This window comes from Oncorhynchus nerka, linkage group LG3, assembly GCF_034236695.1.
Source record: "Oncorhynchus nerka isolate Pitt River linkage group LG3, Oner_Uvic_2.0, whole genome shotgun sequence".
Classification (NCBI taxonomy): Eukaryota; Metazoa; Chordata; class Actinopteri; order Salmoniformes; family Salmonidae; genus Oncorhynchus; species Oncorhynchus nerka.
This window is the reverse complement of record NC_088398.1, coordinates 46721021-46741946: the sequence shown is the minus strand read 5'-3', so window position 1 is coordinate 46741946 and position 20926 is coordinate 46721021. Positions and strand designations below refer to the sequence as shown.

General features: G+C 45.1%; 1 protein-coding gene across 8 annotated transcripts in view; it reads right to left on the bottom strand.

Moving 5' to 3' along the window:
- The window catches only part of LOC115109387 (oxysterol binding protein-like 6), a 59770-nt gene that overhangs the window by 6444 nt on the left and 32400 nt on the right, over window positions 1-20926 (bottom strand). Inside the window, exons 3-16 of one of the 8 annotated variants that reach the window (XM_029634224.2) lie at window positions 14264-14386; window positions 14035-14088; window positions 13430-13543; window positions 11616-11864; window positions 10811-10952; window positions 9712-9815; window positions 8351-8443; window positions 6147-6327; window positions 4845-4987; window positions 3703-3810; window positions 3047-3178; window positions 1974-2061; window positions 1307-1560; window positions 361-498 (exon numbers count right to left, since the gene is read on the bottom strand). In XM_029634224.2, coding sequence (XP_029490084.2) covers window positions 361-498; window positions 1307-1560; window positions 1974-2061; window positions 3047-3178; window positions 3703-3810; window positions 4845-4987; window positions 6147-6327; window positions 8351-8443; window positions 9712-9815; window positions 10811-10952; window positions 11616-11864; window positions 13430-13543; window positions 14035-14088; window positions 14264-14386 — 1923 coding nt within the window. The remainder of the gene's footprint in view (window positions 1-360; window positions 499-1306; window positions 1561-1973; window positions 2062-3046; window positions 3179-3702; window positions 3811-4844; window positions 4988-6146; window positions 6328-8350; window positions 8444-9711; window positions 9816-10810; window positions 10953-11615; window positions 11865-13429; window positions 13544-14034; window positions 14089-14263; window positions 14387-20926) is intronic. The other 7 variants (XM_029634240.2, XM_029634258.2, XM_029634267.2 and 4 more) reach the window with 7 other exon arrangements.

Genomic DNA, 20926 nt, shown 5'->3' with positions numbered 1-20926 from the left:
CTAAAGGACATGCAGCTAACTTGATACAACTTTGGGAAGCATTGGCGCCAACATGGGCCAGCATCCCTGTGGAACGCTTTCGACAACTTGTAGAGTCCATGCCCCAATGAATTGAGGCTGATCTGCAAAAGGGGGTACAACTCAATATTATATATATATTTTATAATATTTTTTTCTCAATAAGTAGGGTGTACAGTAGGGTGTACAGTACGCGATAGATAAAAAAAAATAATAATAAAAAGCTAGACAGGATTACCGACACATTATGTAAAAGGCTAAACTGATCCCATATCTACTACTGAGACGCTTGATACATACGGCCCCGCGCAACTCCGTAATGAATGTGTTCTGAGTACCTACCTGCTCAGCGATAAAACACATGCCCTTGTCCTCACGGATACATTCATACGTCTCTCCCAGTAAAGGGTTGAATGGCTTGCTTCCCGCTCTGTAGTACGTGGAGGAGTATCCTGAGATGACGAACGCTGCCATAATGGCCTGTAGCAGAGAAACGGCAACACAATCAACGCTAACAACGTAAAACATAACACAACGCTTTCCATCAATACTGCCAGTGGCGTTACACTGGAACAGAAGTTCTCTTTGTTTGATAAAAGTGACGAACGAATCATTTGTGCCTCAAATAATACATGAATAAATGATCTACATGCCATTTAAACCCCTGGTACATACTGGTTTACAACCTCCCAGTAAAATATCATTATTGTCATACTTGTCTTGCAAGTGCAACGTTAGTATTCACACACCGTCCTGTTATGGTAACAAAGACAGGAAAATGACAGATGTGAGATTGAACAAGGTCGACAGCTGCAGCGGAGCGTGATGTCTCTGGAAGAGGCCAGGGCTGTTGTTCAGACTGTTTACTTTGGGCATGGCACTGCCAATGCCACGCCAGCGCACATGCCATGGACTGGACTCACCCAGTATGGGCTAGTGATGGTAGAGACCGGGAATGTATATAGTTGCTTGTGCTGATGAACTCCCATCTTAACCTGAAGAGGTTTTCCGTCATCTAATGAGCCTCTCCGGTATGTCTTCTGGGGTCTGTTAGCTGGTTTAGTGGGTCACATCATCACTAAGAGTTCCAGTAATGTAAGATTAGGTCATACCTTGTGGTGGTAGAGAATTCAGAGTTATACTTGTGGCTTTTCTAAGTGCATCCATACAGTTCTAGGACTCAGAGAGGTGAGCATTTGGGCCGTACCATGCACTGGTTCTCAGAGGGGTGAGCATTTCAGTTGTACCACGCGTTGGTACTCAGAGGGGTGGGTGTTTGGGGCCGTACCATGCGTTCGTAGGGGTCCTCCGTATCGGCAGCTCTGTCCAATAGCTCAGTGTACTCCAGCTCCTCACACATGTGCTGCAGGGTGTTGAGGGGCTCGTTGAGTTCCACGGGCATGGACACCTTGGACAGGTCCTTCCCTATGTTGTTCCTCAGGATGTTCCACAGGTTGATGTTGCTGCAGTCCGGCGAGGGGGCGGGGAGGGACGGGCGCCGCCCGTTACGGAAGGCACTTCCAGCCAGGTCTCCGTTCAGCACTGGAAAAAAAAATAGGAAAGTACAATACTGTCACGAAGCATCCTGGAGGACTCACGACCGTCTGAACCAGGCGTCGTCAAATCCTACTCCTTGCATTTCATAATAGCCACAGGTAGTTCATGACTGAAACATAGTCAAAGGATGAATGGCTAGAATAGAAGATAGAGTGCCTGTGCAGAGGAGAGGGAGGCCCTGCTTCACTTTCCCCTGACAGCTTTCATAAACCCTGAGTGCCGCTCTTGGCACACTGTGAGTCCTGCAAGGTCAATCCCTGCCTCACTGATAAATGACCTGGCCATCGCAGTGGGAGAGGGGGGAGGTGGTGGTGGGGGCAGGGGGTTCACCACCACCTCTATTACATTAGCCCCCCTGCTCTAATGGAAGGAGAGGCCGCCGCAGAGGGGGGACCTACTTTGTCTGGAGACGTTATCGGTCACGCTGGCATTGTCCTCTGAAATGTTATCGCTCACATCGCTGACGTATGACTCATCGTCTGAGGCCTAGAGGGAGCGGGGGACAAAAGAGCCACTGAGTCAGTACAGTACACACACCCAGCGAGCCTAGTCAATAACACACACACACACACACACACACACACACACACACACACAGAGAGTGACATGGACACACACACTACAGTTTGCCAGTGGCTAGCAAACTGCAGTCAGCGCTGGCTTTCTCTCTCTCGCTCTGCAGTAATCAAAAGATGAGACACTGCAGCATTTCCATGCACTTTATATATAGTAACATACAATGAACTCATTGACGGTGCCAGAGAACAGCAGATTGTGGCTGGCAGTAATGGCCTCTATTGCAGTACAGTCAGCTGCTGGAAGAGCTTTTTTGGCCAACAGCATTCTGCTGGTTTGAATAGGGCCTGGCACCTGAGGCAGAGGATTTGGCCTTAGACTAGTGATGGGATATCCTTGGTGAGTAATCCTTCAGTGGGACTCTAGCTAGCAGCACTGGGTTTGTATACCTGGGGAGCAGCAAGCCAGTCCTGCTAGCTTTTATGAGGCCATATTGACTGGGGCTTGGTATTCATGGCAGTGAGTGAGAAAGGCCATCTTTGTGGCTTAGGAACGGACACAAACCATCAGTCTAGAGGATGAACCATGTCAAATCCATAAAGAAGGGTTTATCATTGAAAACCTGGAGGTGGGAAATCACAGGGGACGGTGGCATGAGAAACGCTGCCGCGCTTTAGGACACGACTGGACCCAGTTGAAGGATTTAAGCAGCAGGATAATAGAATGGAGACTGGAGAGCCCCCCTCCAGTGTGGCTTTGTTTGACTCTCCGTTGTGTTATCTCTGTCCCTCACACTCTTCTCGTGAATCGCTGACGAACTCCAGCTCCACTCGGCCATCGGCCATGCTTTATCTGAGCTCCCAGCTCTTTGACATGTTTTCACCCTCCCCCTTCCTCTTCAATCTGCTCCCCGTGGTCCTGCTGCCATCCCCCCCTCCCAACGCCCCACTCTCACCTCGTTCTCCGACGAGCTGGCAGACAGAAGCACTTCCTGGGCGTCGAAGAACTCGGACACAGACTCGGACATGGACAGCCTGCTCTCATTGGACGTCTGTTGTGTCAGAGGGATTCCCATCTGCTCACCAGCCTGCAAGAAAACACAGTGAAACACAACTAACTTATTCTGAAGTTAATTGTGAGAGAAATGACAGAACTGCAGTGTGTAACGGGGGTCTTTATTCATCCTATATTTCTGAAAGGACTGAGGTCACAATGATTTCTGATTAGTCATTTTCCCATTTACCTTGACGTCAGGGTCAGCATAACTTAATGATCAGTAAGCTCACCTGCCAAGATATACTGGAAGCACCATCCTTCTTTAAGGACAGGAATCAATAGTGTAATTGGCAAATGCAGTAAGTAGAGATTCCACAATGTTTTCCAGTTAACTAAGGCTACATGGCCAGCTCTATAATGCCTGTGTATCACCACAGAGGTGGAAAAACAGCATACAAGATCACGCTATTCTCCCTGACCTCACCTGGCAGCTATCGGATGGCTGCTGTAAGCACATTCAGCACTGCCATGGCAGGTTTTCTGCAAGTCGGGGGGCATTGGTTTTGGGGAATAGAAAAACTTCAGACAAGTTTATCTGGTTGAAGATGTAGCTACCTCGTCAGAACTGGGAATGATGTTCACGCTGACTGTTTGTTCAGACAGGACCGACTCAGAGTGGATGCGGCCCAGTCGGGTTTTAAGCTCGGCGTTTTGGGACAGGGCCTGAAAGAAATAATGATCCATCACTAATCTGTCAGCTAGATGAGAAAATACAGAGTGGAATAGAGAACTAAAAAGATAAGCATTAAAACTGGATCTATGTCGTGCAGCTCTACATTCATTAACACAGAAAAATCGGAGGCTTATACTGTATGTACTGGCACACTATGGACGTATCCTGTGACAATGATTATAATGTCATGTTATACAGTTATAATGTCACCTATAGTTCGACAGATTTTTACTGCTACAGTTATTTTCTGTATTGGTCTAAACTGTAATATCTTCAATCAAACCTACCAAACAGGTCCCTAAGGAGAGTATAGTACATCAGCTACCCTGACTACCCTTAGCTGCAGAGGGCATGTTAAGTTGACATCCCGACAACCCTCTCTGTAGCCATACCATGACTCTACACACACGCCATGGCCTGATACCCGTGACCTGCACTATTACGAAAACTCCCAATTAAAACAGTAGATAAACGGTTGACACATTTCGCAAAAAAATTATTATTTGACATGTCAACACAGAGCGCGCTCTCCAATGAAATCATTGGCAAACCCAAAGGAGTCAACTTAATGGACTTGAGACGCACAGTTAATATTACTTTCCAATGATTTGGAAGAAAAGATAACAGCGGTTGTTTAACTAAGCTGTCCTCTTTTTTCCACGTCTCCACGTTTCACCTCTCAGAAAGAGATGAAAGCGATTGCAATGAATCAGCAACGGCTGCTCTGCTTTCCACGATGAGTTATTACCTCAGTCTCACTATGTGACAATGTACAAATGGATCCATTCTCATAGAAACAGAAAACAAAAGCAGCGTGTCTAGTAAAACAAATGATGAAAGCCATATCATTCTTTCAAAACACCTCATCTCTCCATCCATTGCATGAACAAAATATGTGCTGCACTGAATATTTGAAGTGACGCAGTGAATTCTGACAAAAACAACAATATTAACCATTTATAATGACAGTTCCCAGTGCAGGGGAATTCTGGGTACTGTAGTACATTTCTTATAGAACACCTACATGTCTCACCTGTGACAGAGACTTCCTGAGGGTGATGAGCTGGACAGACTGCCCTGATGACTGACCCTGGTCTGATAAAACCGTTTTGATCTTCTCCTTCTCTATGGCCACTGTGTTGAACGCAGACTTTAGCAGAGAGTGGACTGCAAAGAAAAGAACCAGAAATCCCTTTTAAACACACCCTCTAGTTACAACTCTTCGGTATCGCTTTCTCTTTATTTTAGTGCTATGGTCTAGTGTAAAGCCACGTGAAGTGTAAATAAATCTGTTGGTTGCTGTCAAATGTATTCCAATGGTCTAAAACAGGGTTTCTTAAACTGTTTCAGTCTATGACCCAAATGAGGATTTCTGTGTTTTCCTGGGACCCAAGCTTATGAAAACATGCGTACATTCCATTGCCCTTATGCCTAAAACAAATGCAATATAGACAAAAACAAATAACAATTAAATACCCATATAAATATGAATGTTTATTGTTCCCCATTAAAAACACACTGCTTCCTGATGTTGATTAGCAACCCAGACCAGTGTGAGTGTTTGCCAAAAAAAGCATCTTGCTTCAATCAGTTTATTCCAGTTCAGAATAAAAAATGATGACTTACACTCATAACCAAGCACTTCCCCGCACAAAAAACATGGTGGGCGCTCCTAGTTATTTCTCAAAGTTTGTATCAAACCAAGAGAGAGAAACTCATCGCTGTATTCGCGTTTCGTGACGACTGAGTTCAGTCAGAACTTGTGGCTAGCGTGAGAGTCCATTGGATGACAGAGGTGCGTCGGAATGCGGAGCCAGTGGCTCACAGCGCATCGTCTGCTGCTGAACGACAGCGCCGCAGTGTGTGGGTCGCCGAGGGATCGTCACGAAAACGGCAGGAAAAAAAGAACCACGAAGCACATCTCCCTCCCACTCGCGCAGTGGCCAAACTGTGCAGACACAGCTGCTAAGCAGAGAGCTCAGTTGCACTTGGCCAAATCAATGAGTCACTCATGAAATAATGATACATTTACTCTGACACGTCGCGACCCACCATTAACAGGTCCAAAGTGGGTTGCGACCCATACATTAACAGGTCCAAAGTGGGTCGCGACCCATACATTAACAGGTCCAAAGTGGGTTGCAACCCATACATTAACAGTTCCAAAGTGGGTCGCGACCCATACATTAACTGGTCCAAAGTGGGTCGCGACCCATACTTATAGACAGTCTGGTCTAACATGACCTTTCTATTCAGTGCAGCAGCCTGTATGTGTGTCTGCGTCTGTCTGTCTGTCGGTGTATGTATGTGTGTGTGTGTGTGTCACCTTTCTGAGCGATGAGGCAGAAGTCCTCCTGCAGTTTGATGTAGTCGCCTCCACACTCTATGTTGTCAGGGGCCAGGCGAGAGGCAGGGGTCTGGATGTCCACCAGCTCAGCACTCAGGTTGGGGTTTGAGGAGTGGAGGCGAACTGGAGATGTGCTGGCACTCACAGGGAGAGACGGGACCTGAGAGGGAAGTGGGGCGCTGTAAGTACCACCTGGAAGACTTACAGTGCCCTCAGAACGTATTCAGACCCCTTTACTTTCCCCACATTTTGTTGTGTTACAGTCGGAATAAAAAATGGATTACACTGAGATTGTGTCACTCATCTATACACAATACCACATAATGTCCAAGTGGTTTGTAGATTTTTTTTTTGAATTAATAAAAGATTAAAAGATGAAATGTCTCGAGTCAATAAGTATTCAACCCCTTTGTTATTCAAGCCTAAATCTGTTCAGGAGTAACAATGTGCTTAACAAGTCACATAATAAGTTACATGGACCCATTTCGTGTTCAATAATAGTGGTTAACGTGATTCTAGAATAACTACCCCCATCTCTGTACCCCACACATACAATTATCTGTAAGGTCCCTCAACCAAGTAGTGCATTTCCAGCACAGATTCAACCACAAAGACCAGGGAAGTTTTTCAATGCCTGGCAAAGACGGGTACCGATTGGCAGATCAAAAAGCAGATGATTAATATCCCTTTTGAGCATAGTGAAGTTATTATGGTGAAGTTGGATGGTGTGTCAATACACCCTGTCAATACAAAGATACAGGCGTCCTTCCTAACTCAGTTGCCAGAGAGGAAGGAAACTGCTCATGGATTTCACCATGAGGCCAATGGTGATATTAAAAACAGTTACAAAGGTTAATGGTTGTGATATGAGAAAACTGATCAACAACATTGTAGTTACTCCACAATATTAACCTAAATGACAGAGTGAAAAGAAGCCTGTACAGAATAACAAATATTCCAAAGCATGCATCCTGTTTGGAACAAGTCACTAAAGTAATACTGCAAAAAATGTACCAAATACATTTTTTTGTCCTGAAAACAAAGCATTATGTTTGGGGCAAATCCAACACAACACATCACTGAGTACCACTCTTCATATTTTTAACCATGGTGGTGGCTACATCAAGTTATGTGTAATGCTTGTCATTGGCAAGGACTAGGGAGTTTTTTTTAGGATAAAAATAAATGGAATACAGCTACAAGCATAGGGAGAATCCCAGAGGAAAACCTGGTTGTCTGCTTTCCAACAGACACTGTAAGACAAATGCACCTTTCAGCAGGACAACAACCTAAAACACAAGGCCAGATTGGTGAGAATTGTTTTGATTTCATCCATTTTGAATTCAGGCTGTAACACAACAAAATGTGGAATAAGTCAACGGGTATGAATACTTTCTGAAGGCCCTGTAGGTGGTGGGAATGTGGGCCAAGTTATGTGTCTACAGAAAGGACTGAATGGGTCCAGAATAAGCTCAAGTTCTGGCTCCTTATATAACACCCTTCTGCTGTCTCTTCAGCTAAATATTTGAGCACACAGACTGATAGTAAATAATAGATAGATACGCACACTTGTATGTTTGTTTACATCCCTCTATAAATCACACCAAGTCTGCCAAGTCATTGGAGAGGGTGAAGCACAGTTGAATCAGAGGCTTTGTTCCAACCAATGTTCTTTTCATGTTCCTCAGCTATAAATAAACCATAAAACAAGGAAAAAAACCTTTCCCCTTGTTTCTCCTGGACTGATGACTCACTCGTTCATCAACACTACGTATCCCAGAGGGCCGCTGGTGAGGAAACGGTTGGTTCTGGGCTACATAATCTACCAGAACACCCGTAGTGATAAGAACTCAGTATCATGAAGGAAAGGGCTTTTAAACGGCCTGTTGTTGCAAATCAGCCATTGGAACAGTTTTAAAAAACGGAGCGTTATATGAATTCAAAGCATGACTAGCCTTTTCCCAAAGCAGTAGAGAGTGTTGAAAGTAAATAGGGGGATTTAGTCAGTATAAGAAAAAAGCAGACGGCTGCACAATGAGGGCGTTCGGACACAGAAAGACTGCCTTGAATGCGTCTGGGGCATTTTGTGTGGAGGCTACTAAACCAGAAACCATTCCAAAGAGCTATGTGTGTGCGTGAGACAGAAAAAGAGAGAGACTGGATATCTAAGAAATAAGAGGTACCTGAAGCTGCAATTTTGCATCTTTGCCGACACTTTTTGTTCTCCATCTTCTGTTCATGCGCTTGTCTTTCTTTGACATGTCTACACAATTGCTCTACATAACAAACACGGATCAGAATATGTGAGAGGTGGTTAATAAGACAAGCAAAGGTTGCATCATCACTAAGAGAGAAGCAATGATGCCAGATAACATAGGAGCAATGATGCCAGATAACATAGCAGCAATGATGCCGGATAACATAGGAGCAATGATGCCAGATAACATAGCAGCAATGATGCCAGATAACATAGGAGCAATGATGCCAGATAACATAGGAGCAATGATGCCAGATAACATAGGAGCAATGATGCCAGATAACATAGGAGCAATGATGCCGGATAACATAGGAGCAATGATGCCAGATAACATGATGCCAGAAAGCGTAGCAGCAATGACAGTTAACCCACACATTGTTTTTTTGTTGTTGTTGTTTTTTTAACCCCTTTTTCTCCCCAATTTCTTGGTATCCAATTGTTTTAGTAGCTACTATCTTGTCTCATCGCTACAACTCCCGTACGGGCTCCGGAGAGACGAAGGTTGAAAGTCATGCATCCTCCGATACACAACCCAACCAAGCCGCACTGCTTCTTAACACAGCGCGCATCCAACCCGGAAGCCAGCCGCACCAATGTGCCGGAGGAAACACTGTGTACCTGGCAACCTTGGTTAGCGCTAACTGCGCCCGGCCCGCCACAAGAGTCGCTGGTGCGTGATGAGACAAGGATTTCCCTACCGGCCAAGCCCTCCCTAACCCGGATGACGCTAGGCCAATTGTGCGACGGCCCACGGACCTCCCGGTCGCGGCCGGTTACGACAGAGCCTGGGCGCGAACCCAGAGTCTCTTAACCACTGCGCCACCCGGTAGGCAACCCACATATTGTTAGCTATGAAATTGAGGATGGGATCGTCCACACAATTGAGTAAAAAAAAAACTTTATCTTAATGAAAAATTCTTTCTCTTAAATGAAATGTAACGATTCAAAGCAAATGGCAAACATTCAAACGTTGATGTATGCTCTTAATCAAATGCAATTTGTTATACATCGAATGGAAAGCAACAATGAATTATGTGAGACTATTAGAGTGTGTCAATGTACAGTGACAGAGATGAAGGCTGTGTTGGAAACGGATTGGGCCTCACACAGCCTGACCATGAGGCCCAGAGATACACACCTCCATCCATTAGAGTATCAGCCCCCCCCCCCCCCCCCCCACCCACCACCACACTCAGACACTGCTGTGCTAAGATTAAACTCTCCCTACTTCTTGCTATGTGCGTGTGTGTCTGTGTGTGTGTGTGTGTCTGTGTGTGTGTGTGTTACCTGCATGTCAGTGAAATTAGGAGCCGACTGGGTCCTCTGTAAGATCTCCAGGCTCTGCAGTAACTTGCTCAGCTCTATCAGGCTGGACTGACAGCGGGCGAGCTCTGTGGGAAGAAGCAACACAAGGCAATGTGTCACACACTGGAAGACCACGTCTGACACAACGTGACTCATCGGTTTTTTCCTGCTCTGTCGTGTTTAACAAATGAGAGAACCATTATGGAAAAACAAATATCCTCATTAGTTTAAGTAACAAAGTGGAATAATATGACAGGCAGTTGCTACTAGGGTTGCAAAAGGTACCGGTAATTTACCGGAATCTTCAGTCATTTTGGTAATTAACAGCAAGTCTATGGCAATCTATCGTAACTTTTGTCATTTATACTTGAATAACTTTTTTTTTTCTCCAATGAATATACAGTATTAGTATTGTCTGAGTTTCTAGTCGATCGACCATATGGTTCAAGAGAAAACAGACAAATAATCTAATCAACAATGGCATTATTTTCAATTACTTCTGCAACTCGTCCAATTATTGACTTTTTACACAACATAGACAACAAATACATATTGACATAGTAAAAGAAATAATAGTGTAAAAGAAAAATAAGGATATTTAACGCTGAAACCCTTATATGAAACACTAAATGGTGTTCATTAAGTTGATGGTTAATATTTTTACAGTTTTACAGCTTTGATATTCTCTTTTTTTATTTGAAAAATCTGAATTCTTTCATACATTTGACATGTTTGTAATGCCAGAGAGGGGGCCAGAGAGGGGGCCAGAGAGGGGGCCAGAGATAATCTGAACTACCCAAAAGGGCCACTAGACGTATTGTGATAGATTACATAAAATTCTGGTAGTTTACTGGTAAACTTTGAAAGTTTCCAGTAATATACCCTCTTTTTGCAACCCTAGTTGCTACTATCAGGAGCCATTGTAAATCAGACATGGGCATGAGGAGAATATCCCATCATATGAATAATACAGTAAATCTTTCAATGTTGGCAGGGAAAGGGAAATATATTGCTGATCCTTATCATCCCGATATAATAGATGGATGTTTCACAGCAGTGATGGTGGGAAGAGAGCACTTACCCTCTGTACACTTGTCCATCTCCTCCGACTCCTGAAGCCATGCGGCCACTTTGCTCTGTCCGTTACTGTAGGAGGCCGGCAGGCTGCTGCTGCTAGGGACTGGGGGGGACTGCCATGATGGAAGGGTGGTGGGTTTGGGCTGCTGGAGGGACAGGGATAGAGACACATGGGGGTTGGGTTAGTAAACACACCTCAGACATACAGTATGTATACCTTCTGGATAACACACACCAGATGTGAGAGAAACATGTGCGTTTCCTGCTTTCCGAGTCACATTCCAACAGAATTCATGCTTTCTAAAAGAAATTCTAAGAGAAATCATTCTTTCTAAGAGAAATGAGAATAGAATTCTTGCTTTCTAAGAGAAATTAGTATAGTAACTGTGAAACAAAGGACAGGAGATATAGCATGTCCAAATCACCAAAGATTTCCTACTCAGAACAGTAAAGATTTTCTGCATCCTCACCACTTCAAAGCCACAGATCTTTATTGACTCACGTCCTGTGAGAGCGCTGATCAGTAAGAGCCCGTAGCGCGCAGGCCGAGACCCAGGCCCAGCTGCTCTGAATACAGGTTTGTTTGATGAGTCCTAATAACCTGAGTCTGCCAGAGACTCTCCCCTCCCTGGGGGATTCAGTGCCATTAGTCTTATAATTAGCTCGGTAACCGAGCAGGGTTGTTAGAACCCCGTCACAAATGAAAATGTTCAGTGGCCTGTATATTGAAACGCTAACAGCGTTGTATGAGGGCCACTACCACCATGTAAACCCAACCTGAGTCAGACAGACGTAAAAGTTCAGCTTACCACAGCAGAGAACAACTGTGCCGAGGTAACCGCCAGGGAAGAGAGGCCCACCTTTACGTCATGTTGTCCCGCAATGGGGGTGGGGGCTGGCTGAGGGTGGGGGTGTGGGATGGGGGACTCGGTGGTGGCAGGGGGAGGGAACGTCCTTATGGTGGCGTCTCGGGGGGAGCGGACGATCTCGTTCTGCCGGTAGAGACGGTGGTGGCGCAGCTTGACCACCCAGGAGTCAAAGATGTCTGGAGACTTGACCTGGGAAGAGAGAAGAGAAGAGGGGAAAGGAATAGAAGAGACGTGAGAAGGAGAGGAAAGGGCATAGTCTTTGAATAATGCAAATGTAGAGTGATGCCACAGTAAATCCAATCTAATGTTATTTGTCACATGCTTCGTAAACAACAGGTGTTGACCAACAGTGAAATGCTTATGTAGGCTACTCTACCTAGACTACATGACCAAAAGTATGTGGACACCCACTCGTTGCAGATTTCATTCCAGAATCATGGCCATTAATATGGAGTTGGTCCCCCCCTTTCCTGCTATAACAGCCTACACTCTTCTGGGAAGGCTTTCCACTAGATGTTGGAACATTGCTGCAGGGAATTGCTTCCATTCAGTCACATGAGCATTAGTGAGGACGGGCACTGATGTTGGGCGATTAGGCCTGGCTCGCAGTCTGCGTTTCAATTCATCCCCAAGGAGTTCGATGGGGTTGAGGTCAGGGCTCTGTGCAGTCAAGTTCTTCTACACCGATCTCGACAAACCATTTGTGTATGAACCTCGCTTTGTGTACGTACGGGGGCATTGTCATGCTGAAACAAGAAAGGGCCTTTCCCAAACTGCTGGATGCACAGAATCGTCTAGAATGTCATTGTATGCTGTAGCGTTAACATTTCCCTTCACTGGAACTAAGGGGCCTAGCCCGAACCATGAAAAACAGTCCCAGACCATTATTTCTCCTCCACCAAACTTTACCACTGGCACTCTGCATTTGGACAGGTAGCGTTCTTCTGGCCTCCGCCAAAACCAGATTCGTCCGTCAGACTGCCAGTTGGGGAAGAGTGATTCATCACTCCAGAGAAGGCGTTTCCACTGCTCCAGGGTCCAATGGCGGCGAGCTTTACACCACTCCAGCCGGCGCTTGGCATTGCGCATGGTGACCTTAGGCTTGTGTGCACTTACATAGTGCAGAAATTTGACACACCTTGGAAAGGTGGCATCCGATGACGGTGCCACATTGAAAATCACTGAGCTCTTCAATAAGGCCATTCTACTGTCAATGTTTGTCTATGGAGATTGCATGGCTGTGTGCTCGATTTTATACACTTGTCAGCAACGGGTGTGGCTGAAATAGCCGAATCCACTCATTTGAAGAGGTGTCCATATCTTTTACATATATTGATCAAAAATATAAAACGCAACATGTAAAGTGCTGGTATCATGTTTCATGAGCTGAAATAAAATATCCCAGAAATGTTCCATATGGACAAAAAGCTTACTTTTCTCAGATGTTGTGCATCCCTGTTAGTGAGCATTTTATCAAGACTTTATCAAGATAAAGTCCTTTTGTGGGGAAAACTCTCTCTGATTGGCTGGGCCTGGTTCCCCAGTAGGTGGGCCTGGTTCCCCAGTAGGTGGCCCCTGCCCAGTCATGTGAAATCCATAGATTGAACTTATTTCAATCGACTGATTTCGTTATATGAACTGTAACACAGCAAAATCTTTGAAATTGTTACATTTTTGCTCAGTGTAGAAATTGTCCTCTTCCTAACTTAGAAATGATGGATGATATAGGCTATCTCGGTCACAATGAAGCTTACTTTGAGGTGGTAGATATGCTCCTCTGTGTCCAAGTCAATGCGGCGGGCCCTCTTCTTGATGGACATGACTGACAGACCCACATCAATGCAGCCATGCAGTTTGGCTTTCTGAATCTTAGAAAAGAGAGTTTAACAGAAGTCAACGTATGTCATGTAAGCAGGTGTGATCACTCATTGTTGCTGTGTAAATAAATGGAATCTTAAGGTGAAGAAAAAAGAAAAGAGCATCACGATGGAAAGCTACAGACCTACTTGTCTCTAAAGTCTTATTCAAAAGTAATCATCATGTGATTCAGCACTATTACGCAACATCATGCATTGAGGCTAGTTTGCCAGTTCGGTTCAAAGAGATCAAGGCTGACAAGAACATGGCTGCTTCCAGGAAGCCCTGTGAAAGGAAGGGCCCTTTGTACACATCTGATTAGTGTGGACGCAGCAGTTTAGCCAGTAAATTGGAGATTTCCTGCAGGCTGACTTGGGCAGCTGAAACACAATGGGCAGAGTGACCCTGGGGGTGTTTCTGCTGAGTCACCATGGTGCCACAGCCATGCCAAGCGAGGCTGCCCTCGGTCTCTGCCCCGTGGCTACTAGTCAGGGTTACTCACATCAATGGGCGACTTGGAGTACTTCAGCATCCCATTGTCCAGGACAAAAAAACGCTTTGGAAAAACAACAACAACAAAACATTGAGTTGGTGACTAGCAGCACTTGTCTCTAGAAATATATGTCCTTTTGAGAATTGTGTTTGGTGACTTTTCTGAAGGGTTTCGCAAACAAGGAAATCGATGAAAACAAGTAAACAGTTTTGTGTCCCACTCGGTCGTTAAGCCCTACCTTGTGCCAGCCTTTCAGCGGCCATTTTCGCTTCTTCAGCATGAAGCCCTCGTGTTTATCTGGCCTCTGGACGTTGCTCTGACCGATTCTCAGTCCCTCAATGATTTCCCAGCTGTCTGCCTCCTAGGGATGGAAAGAGAAACAGAGCCGTGTCGGAACTCATCTGTTCACTTCTCCAGGGTCAGGGAACACAGCAACAGTCAAGAAACGCCCCCGGCCTTGGCTGCATCGCATTCTACCTGTAAACAGTATGAATAATAGATACTACCAGCTATAACTGAAATACTACTAGCATACTACAGTATATTACATCAAACTGGGCATTTTGTCTAACTATTTACAGAAATACTGCCCGATTGAGTATCTTGTAGCCCTCTCAGCATTTCCACTCCATTAGCTTTCCCTTAGTCTGCTCTCCTGTTTCTGTTGGCTCTGTAAATCACAGGCCTCCTCTGGAGTGGAGGGAGGGATGGGGTCAGGTAAGGATACGTATGACAGGGCAGAAGTGTCCCACTATAAAACAGAGACCCGGGAGAATCCCCACTGGGCTGTGTGGGCCGGGCGATGGTCAGGTGAGGTTACAGCTGAATACGGTAACATTATTATCTGCCTAATAAGAGTCCCCTGCAGCGCTGACAGCCCAGTGTGTGTGTGTGTGTGTGTGTGTGTGTGTGTGTGTGTGTCTGCGTGTGTCTACGTGTGTGCATGACAGGATGAGGCATCACTCACCACCCAGGGATTACTATAGGCCATGAAGGGTCATGTGGCTATAACCACACACACAACACCCAGGGCAAAACAAACTGTTGGCTGCTGCACTGTTGTGGACAAAAATACACCTCTCACCTTGCAACAACCTCCTCTCGCTCTCTGTGTCTGTTTCTATGTGTGGGTCTCTCTGTGTGTGTGTGTGTGTGTGTGTGTGTATGTGTGTGTGTGTGAGAGAGATAACAACATTGGACGGCCTAATAAATATGTCAAAGTAGACTTGACTTCAGTGTGTAACAACCAGCTTTTTAACCAGCCCAGTGCAGAAAGCCAGAGACTACAGCTGGTATTCTGTTCTGGTCTGCCCCAGTTCAGTCACCATAGCAGCCTGGGAGGAGAAGTAGGCCATTCCAAGCCCTCTATTTAAAAAGTTCAACTCACCTTCCAAAGAAATGAATTTAAAAAAAACGAGATGCTTCCAAAGAAGTTAATTGAGAAACGTTTGCATACTTGCCCCCATTACGCTTGAATACGAAAGAGGAATGAATGTATCATAACCACTAAATCTGTATCCTCACAATGTTGGAGGATAGATGGATTGAGGTGGCTCCAATAATATACAACTTTGTTGTCCCAATACACAGTAATCAGGCTTCCAGCTCCCTGGTTGTGCTTGATAGACAAAGAACAAGAGCAAAGCCTCAGTTCACTAAAACAACTTCCCTGTGTAGTTTATTATTATTATTCAAATAATGGTCATGAGTCATTCTCTCACTTCTAAAGAAATAAATCTACACTACATTAAATAAAAGCTTGCTCATACTGCAACAGAGGACAGCAGATTTATTTACTTCAACATCCTCTCAAGATTCGAACAACCCAAAGATCAAAGTATATACAGTACCAGTCAAAGGTTTGGACACACCTACTCATTCAAGGGGTTTTCTTTATTTTTAATATTTTCTACATTGTAGAATAATAGCGAAGGCATCAAAACTATGAAATAACACATGGAATCATGAAGTAACCAAAAATGTAGCCATCCTTTGCCTTGATGACAGCTTTGCACACTCTTGGCATTCTCCCAACCAGCTTCACCTGGAATGCTTTTCCAACAGTCTTTTCCAACATATGCTGAGCACTTGCTGGCTGCTTTTCCCTCCATCTGCGGTCCAACTCATCCCAAACCATCTCAATTGGGTTGTCGGGCGATTGTGAAAGCCAGGTCATCTGATGCAGCACTACATCACTCTCCTTCCCACTAAGCCCAAAGCAGATGGGATGTAGCATCGCTGCCGATTGCTGTGGTAGCCATGCTGGATAAGTGTGCCTTGAATTCTAAATAAATCACAGATAGTGTCAACAACAAAGCACCCCCACACCATCACACCTCCTCCTCCATGCTTCACGGTGGGAACCACACATGCAGAGATCATCTGTTCACCTACTCCGTGTCTCACAAAGACACGGCGGTTGGAACCAAAAATCTCAAATTTGGACATCAGAACAAAGGACAGATTTCCACTGCTCTAATGTCCATAGTTCGTGTTTCGTGGCCCAAGCAAGTCTCTTCTTCTTATTGGTGTCCTTTAGTAGTGGTTTCTTTGCAGCAATTCGACCATGAAGGCCTGATTCACACAGTCTCCTTTGAACAGTTGATGTTAGTTGAACTCTGTGAAGCATTTATTTGAGCTGTAATTTCAGAGGCTGGTAACTCTAATGAACGTATCCTCTGCAGCAGAGGTAACTCTGGGTCTTCCTGTCCTGTGGCGGTCCTCATGAGAGACAGTTTCATCATAGTGCTTCATGGTTTTTGCAACTGCACTTTCAAAGTTCTTGAAATTTTCCAGATTGACTGACCTTCATGTCTTAAAGTAATGATGGACTGTTGTTTCTCTTTGCTTATTTGAGCTGTTCTGCCATAATATGGACTTGGTCTTTTATCAAATAGGGCTATCTTCTGTATACCATCCCTACCTTGTCACAACACAACTGATTGGCTCAAATGCATTAAGAAGGAAAGAAATTCCACAAATGAACTTTAACCAGGCACACCTGTTAATTGAAATGCATTCCAGGTGACTACCTCATGAAGCTGGTTGAGAGAATGCAAACAGTATGCAATGCTGTCATCAAGGCAAAGGGTGGCTACTTTGAAGAATATAAAATATATTTTGATTTGTTTAACACTTTTTTGGTTACTACATGATTCCATGTGTTATTTCATAGTTTTAATGTCTTCACTATTATTGAACAACGTAGAATATAGTAAAAAATTAAGAATAACCCTGGAATGAGTAGATGTGTCCAAACTTTTGACTGGGGACTGTGCATATTTATTTGTATGAAGTCGGCTATCTTATGAAGACCTAGGCCTAAATAAAGCATTATTAAAAAGGACCCTGGCTTCCTAAAATGTTTCATTTCCGCTTTAACGTAGTCTAAATCGTTTTACTGCCTGGGATTGTTATTTTAATAGCCATGCTATCCACTGGATCCAACGCGTGACTGATTATTCCACGGCTTTAAAGCTTGCAATGCATTATGCATCCACCAGCATGGAAAGAGTATAAACCTATCAAATGTCCAGGCTATTGATATCCTTCAATGGTAACTAACTACCAGCTCATGGGACCAACCTCCATTGGTACACAGTGGTGTAGTAGGCTACATTCATCTCCAATACTGCAATGAATCAAACCTGTTACTACAGGTAAGGTCTTTAGGAGCAGGGAAAAGGACCAACTGTCCTTGGGGACAAATTAGGGTAAATCTGGACTATAACTATCTAGACCTACACGGCACGGCAGAAGCAGAATTCCTATGGCAGCTTCATCTGACACATCTGTTTTCCCAGGGACTCCCAGAGTAACAACAGCGCATTGAGGGCATACTACTGCTGCTTGAGCATTAGGCAACATCCCGCCTTGTTTGGTATGTTCGCTGTGTATTGAAGCACACCTAACAAACTCAAATCCGGCAATGCTGACACCACAACACTTGAGACCATGTTGATTTTGTGTCGCGAAGCACGGCAACTCACCTGCAACCTAAACAACAACAAGTAGCAGGCTGAGATTTGCCAGAGGAACATCCACACCGTAGTGACTAATCCCCCATCACGATGGATGTTAATTCAAGTACCACATTAAGTACCCATTGGACCCTAGCGCTGATCAGAAGCAGACAACCTAAGTGCCAGGCATTGGTAATCACTGCCAATGTGATTGTAACGAGACGAGAGTCATTTGCTGCAGTCTTGGGTTTTGCTTTGCCATAAATCTGAGTGTGAGAGGGGCTGGGCTGTTGCTGCGCTACTGATGAGATGTAACACCGTGTGAGGTAATATAAACACTGCCTGCATTCCAAATGGCACCCTATTCCCTAAATAGTGCAATACTTTTGACCAGGGCCCATAGGGAATATAGAGAATTGTACACTGAGTGTACAAAACATTAGGAACACCTTCCGAATATTAAGTTGCACACTCTCAATTCGTCGGGGCATGGACTACAAGGTGTCGAAAGTGTTCCACAGGGATGCTGGTCCATGCTGACTCCCATGCTTCGCACAGCTGTGTCAAGTTAGCTGGATGTCCTTTGGGTGGTGGACCATTCTTGACACACACGGGAAACTGTTGAGCGGGAAAAACCCAACAGCGTTGCAGTTCTTGACACAAACCTTGTGTGCCTAGCGCCTACTACCAGACCCCGTTTAAAGGCACTTTTATCTTTCGTCTTGCCCATTCAGCCTCTGAATGGCCAACATACAAAATCCATGTCTCAATTGTCTCGAGGCTTAACAATCCCTCTAACCCGTCTCCACCCCGTCATCTACATTGATTGAAGTGGATTTAACAAGTGGCATCAATAAGGTGTTAGGTTCCAAATATCAGAGTAAGAACTCCACGGACAATATGAAAGCTTGGACCAAGTTTATTCATCCCAGGGGTCGAACAGCTGAACAGACAAAGACATATTTACACAAGCACTGATATTTAACCCTTTCTCCTATGAAGAGTCTCCTCCTACACATCTGAACAGCCAATACATCTCTGTTGCTAGACAGAACCTTAGTGATACCTGTTCTTCATCTGACCTGACCTCTGACCCAAAGTGCTCACTCCTCCCCAACTCACGGCTGTCATGGTGTTTGGTACCAGGCTGTGTCTCTTCTCATCCCCGAGGATCCCTCCCATAGGATCCCTGGTGGCAAACACTAACATATCCTGACATAATGTAAACATTACACATTATCCTCTCTCCCTCAGTGACATGAATAAGTATATTTCATATTATCAAAACCCAACAAAGGGATCATAGCTTTCACCTGGATTCACCTGGTCAGGCTGTCATGGAAAGAGCATGTGTCCCTAATGTTTTGTACAATTCAAGTGTGTAGGGAATAGGGTGCCATTTGGGCATTTTCCACTGCCTCACTGTAGTAAACATGATTGACTCAGAGCTGCAGGAAGGGCGAGGGGAAGAAAGCACTGAGTGAAACCTTTAGGTGCCAGAAGGCAGAAGCCTGACCTATAGTGGAGCAGGTGGGAATACGTAGTGTGTCTGCTGTACTCTCCACTTCACACATTGACAAGGGCAACGGAGGGCAGGTTTACCCCCCCAAGGGTCTCCAACCCTGTTCCTGGAGAGCTACCCTCCTGTAGGTTTTCATCCCAACCCTGTTTCTGAAGAGCTACCCTCCTGTAGGTTTTCATTCCAACCCTGTTTCTGGAGAGCTACCCTCCTGTAGGTTTTCATTCCAACCCTGTTTCTGGAGAGCTACCCTCCTGTAGGTTTTCATTCCAACCCTGTTTCTGGAGAGCTACCCTTTTCACTCCAACCCTGTTCCTGGAGAGCTACTGTCCTGTAGGTTTTCACTCCAACTAACCTGGTTCAGCTTATCAAACAGCTAATTATTAGAATCAGGTGCTAGATTAGCGTCCCTACAGGACGGTATCTCTCCAGGAACAGGGTTGGAGTGAAAACCTACAGGAGGGTAGCTCTCCAGGAACAGGGTTGGAGTGAAAACCTACAGGAGGGTAGCTCTCCAGGAACAGGGTTGGAGTGAAAACCTACAGGACAGTATCTCTCCAGGAACAGGGTTGGAGTGAAAACCTACAGGAGGGTAGCTCTCCAGGAACAGGGTTGGAGTGAAAACCTACAGGACGGTATCTCTCCAGGAACAGGGTTGGAGTGAAAACCTACAGGAGGGTAGCTCTCCAGGAACAGGGTCGGAGTGAAAACCTACAGGACAGTATCTCTCCAGGAACAGGGTTGGAGTGAAAACCTACAGGAGGGTATCTCTCCAGGAACAGGGTTGGAGTGAAAACCTACAGGAGGGTAGCTCTCCAGGAACAGGGTTGGAGTGAAAACCTACAGGACGGTAGCTCTCCAGGAACAGGGTTAGAGTGAAAACCTACAGGACAGTAGCTCTCCGGGAACAGGGTTGGAGTGAAAACCTACAGGAGGGTAGCTCTCCAGGAACAGGGTTGGAGTGAAAACCTACAGGACGGTATCTCTCCAGGAACAGGGTTGGAGTGAAAACCTACAGGACGGTATCTCTCCAGGAACAGGGTTGGAGTGAAAACCTACAGGATGGTATCTCTCCAGGAACAGGGTTGTAGAGCCCTGGTAAGGTGTGTGTCATCTCTCTGACAATGTAAAGTCATTATATTGGGCAGGTCCTCCCCTGAGATATTGCGCTTTTGACCTCAATGGGATAACCCAGTTAAACCATTTTTTTTTAAAGGAACTTAATGTCTGGACACCCAAAACAAGGGCTTCATTGGATATACTTTTGCCACGGTGACAATGGCAGAGATGTATCATATTGTCAGCGCTTCGTCATCCTTTCATCTTCCATCAATGTGTTCTGACCATTACCATGAACACAGCCTCTATCTGCTGCTGCTGCTGCTGTTCATAATCACGTCATTGATTTCTCCACAGCCAG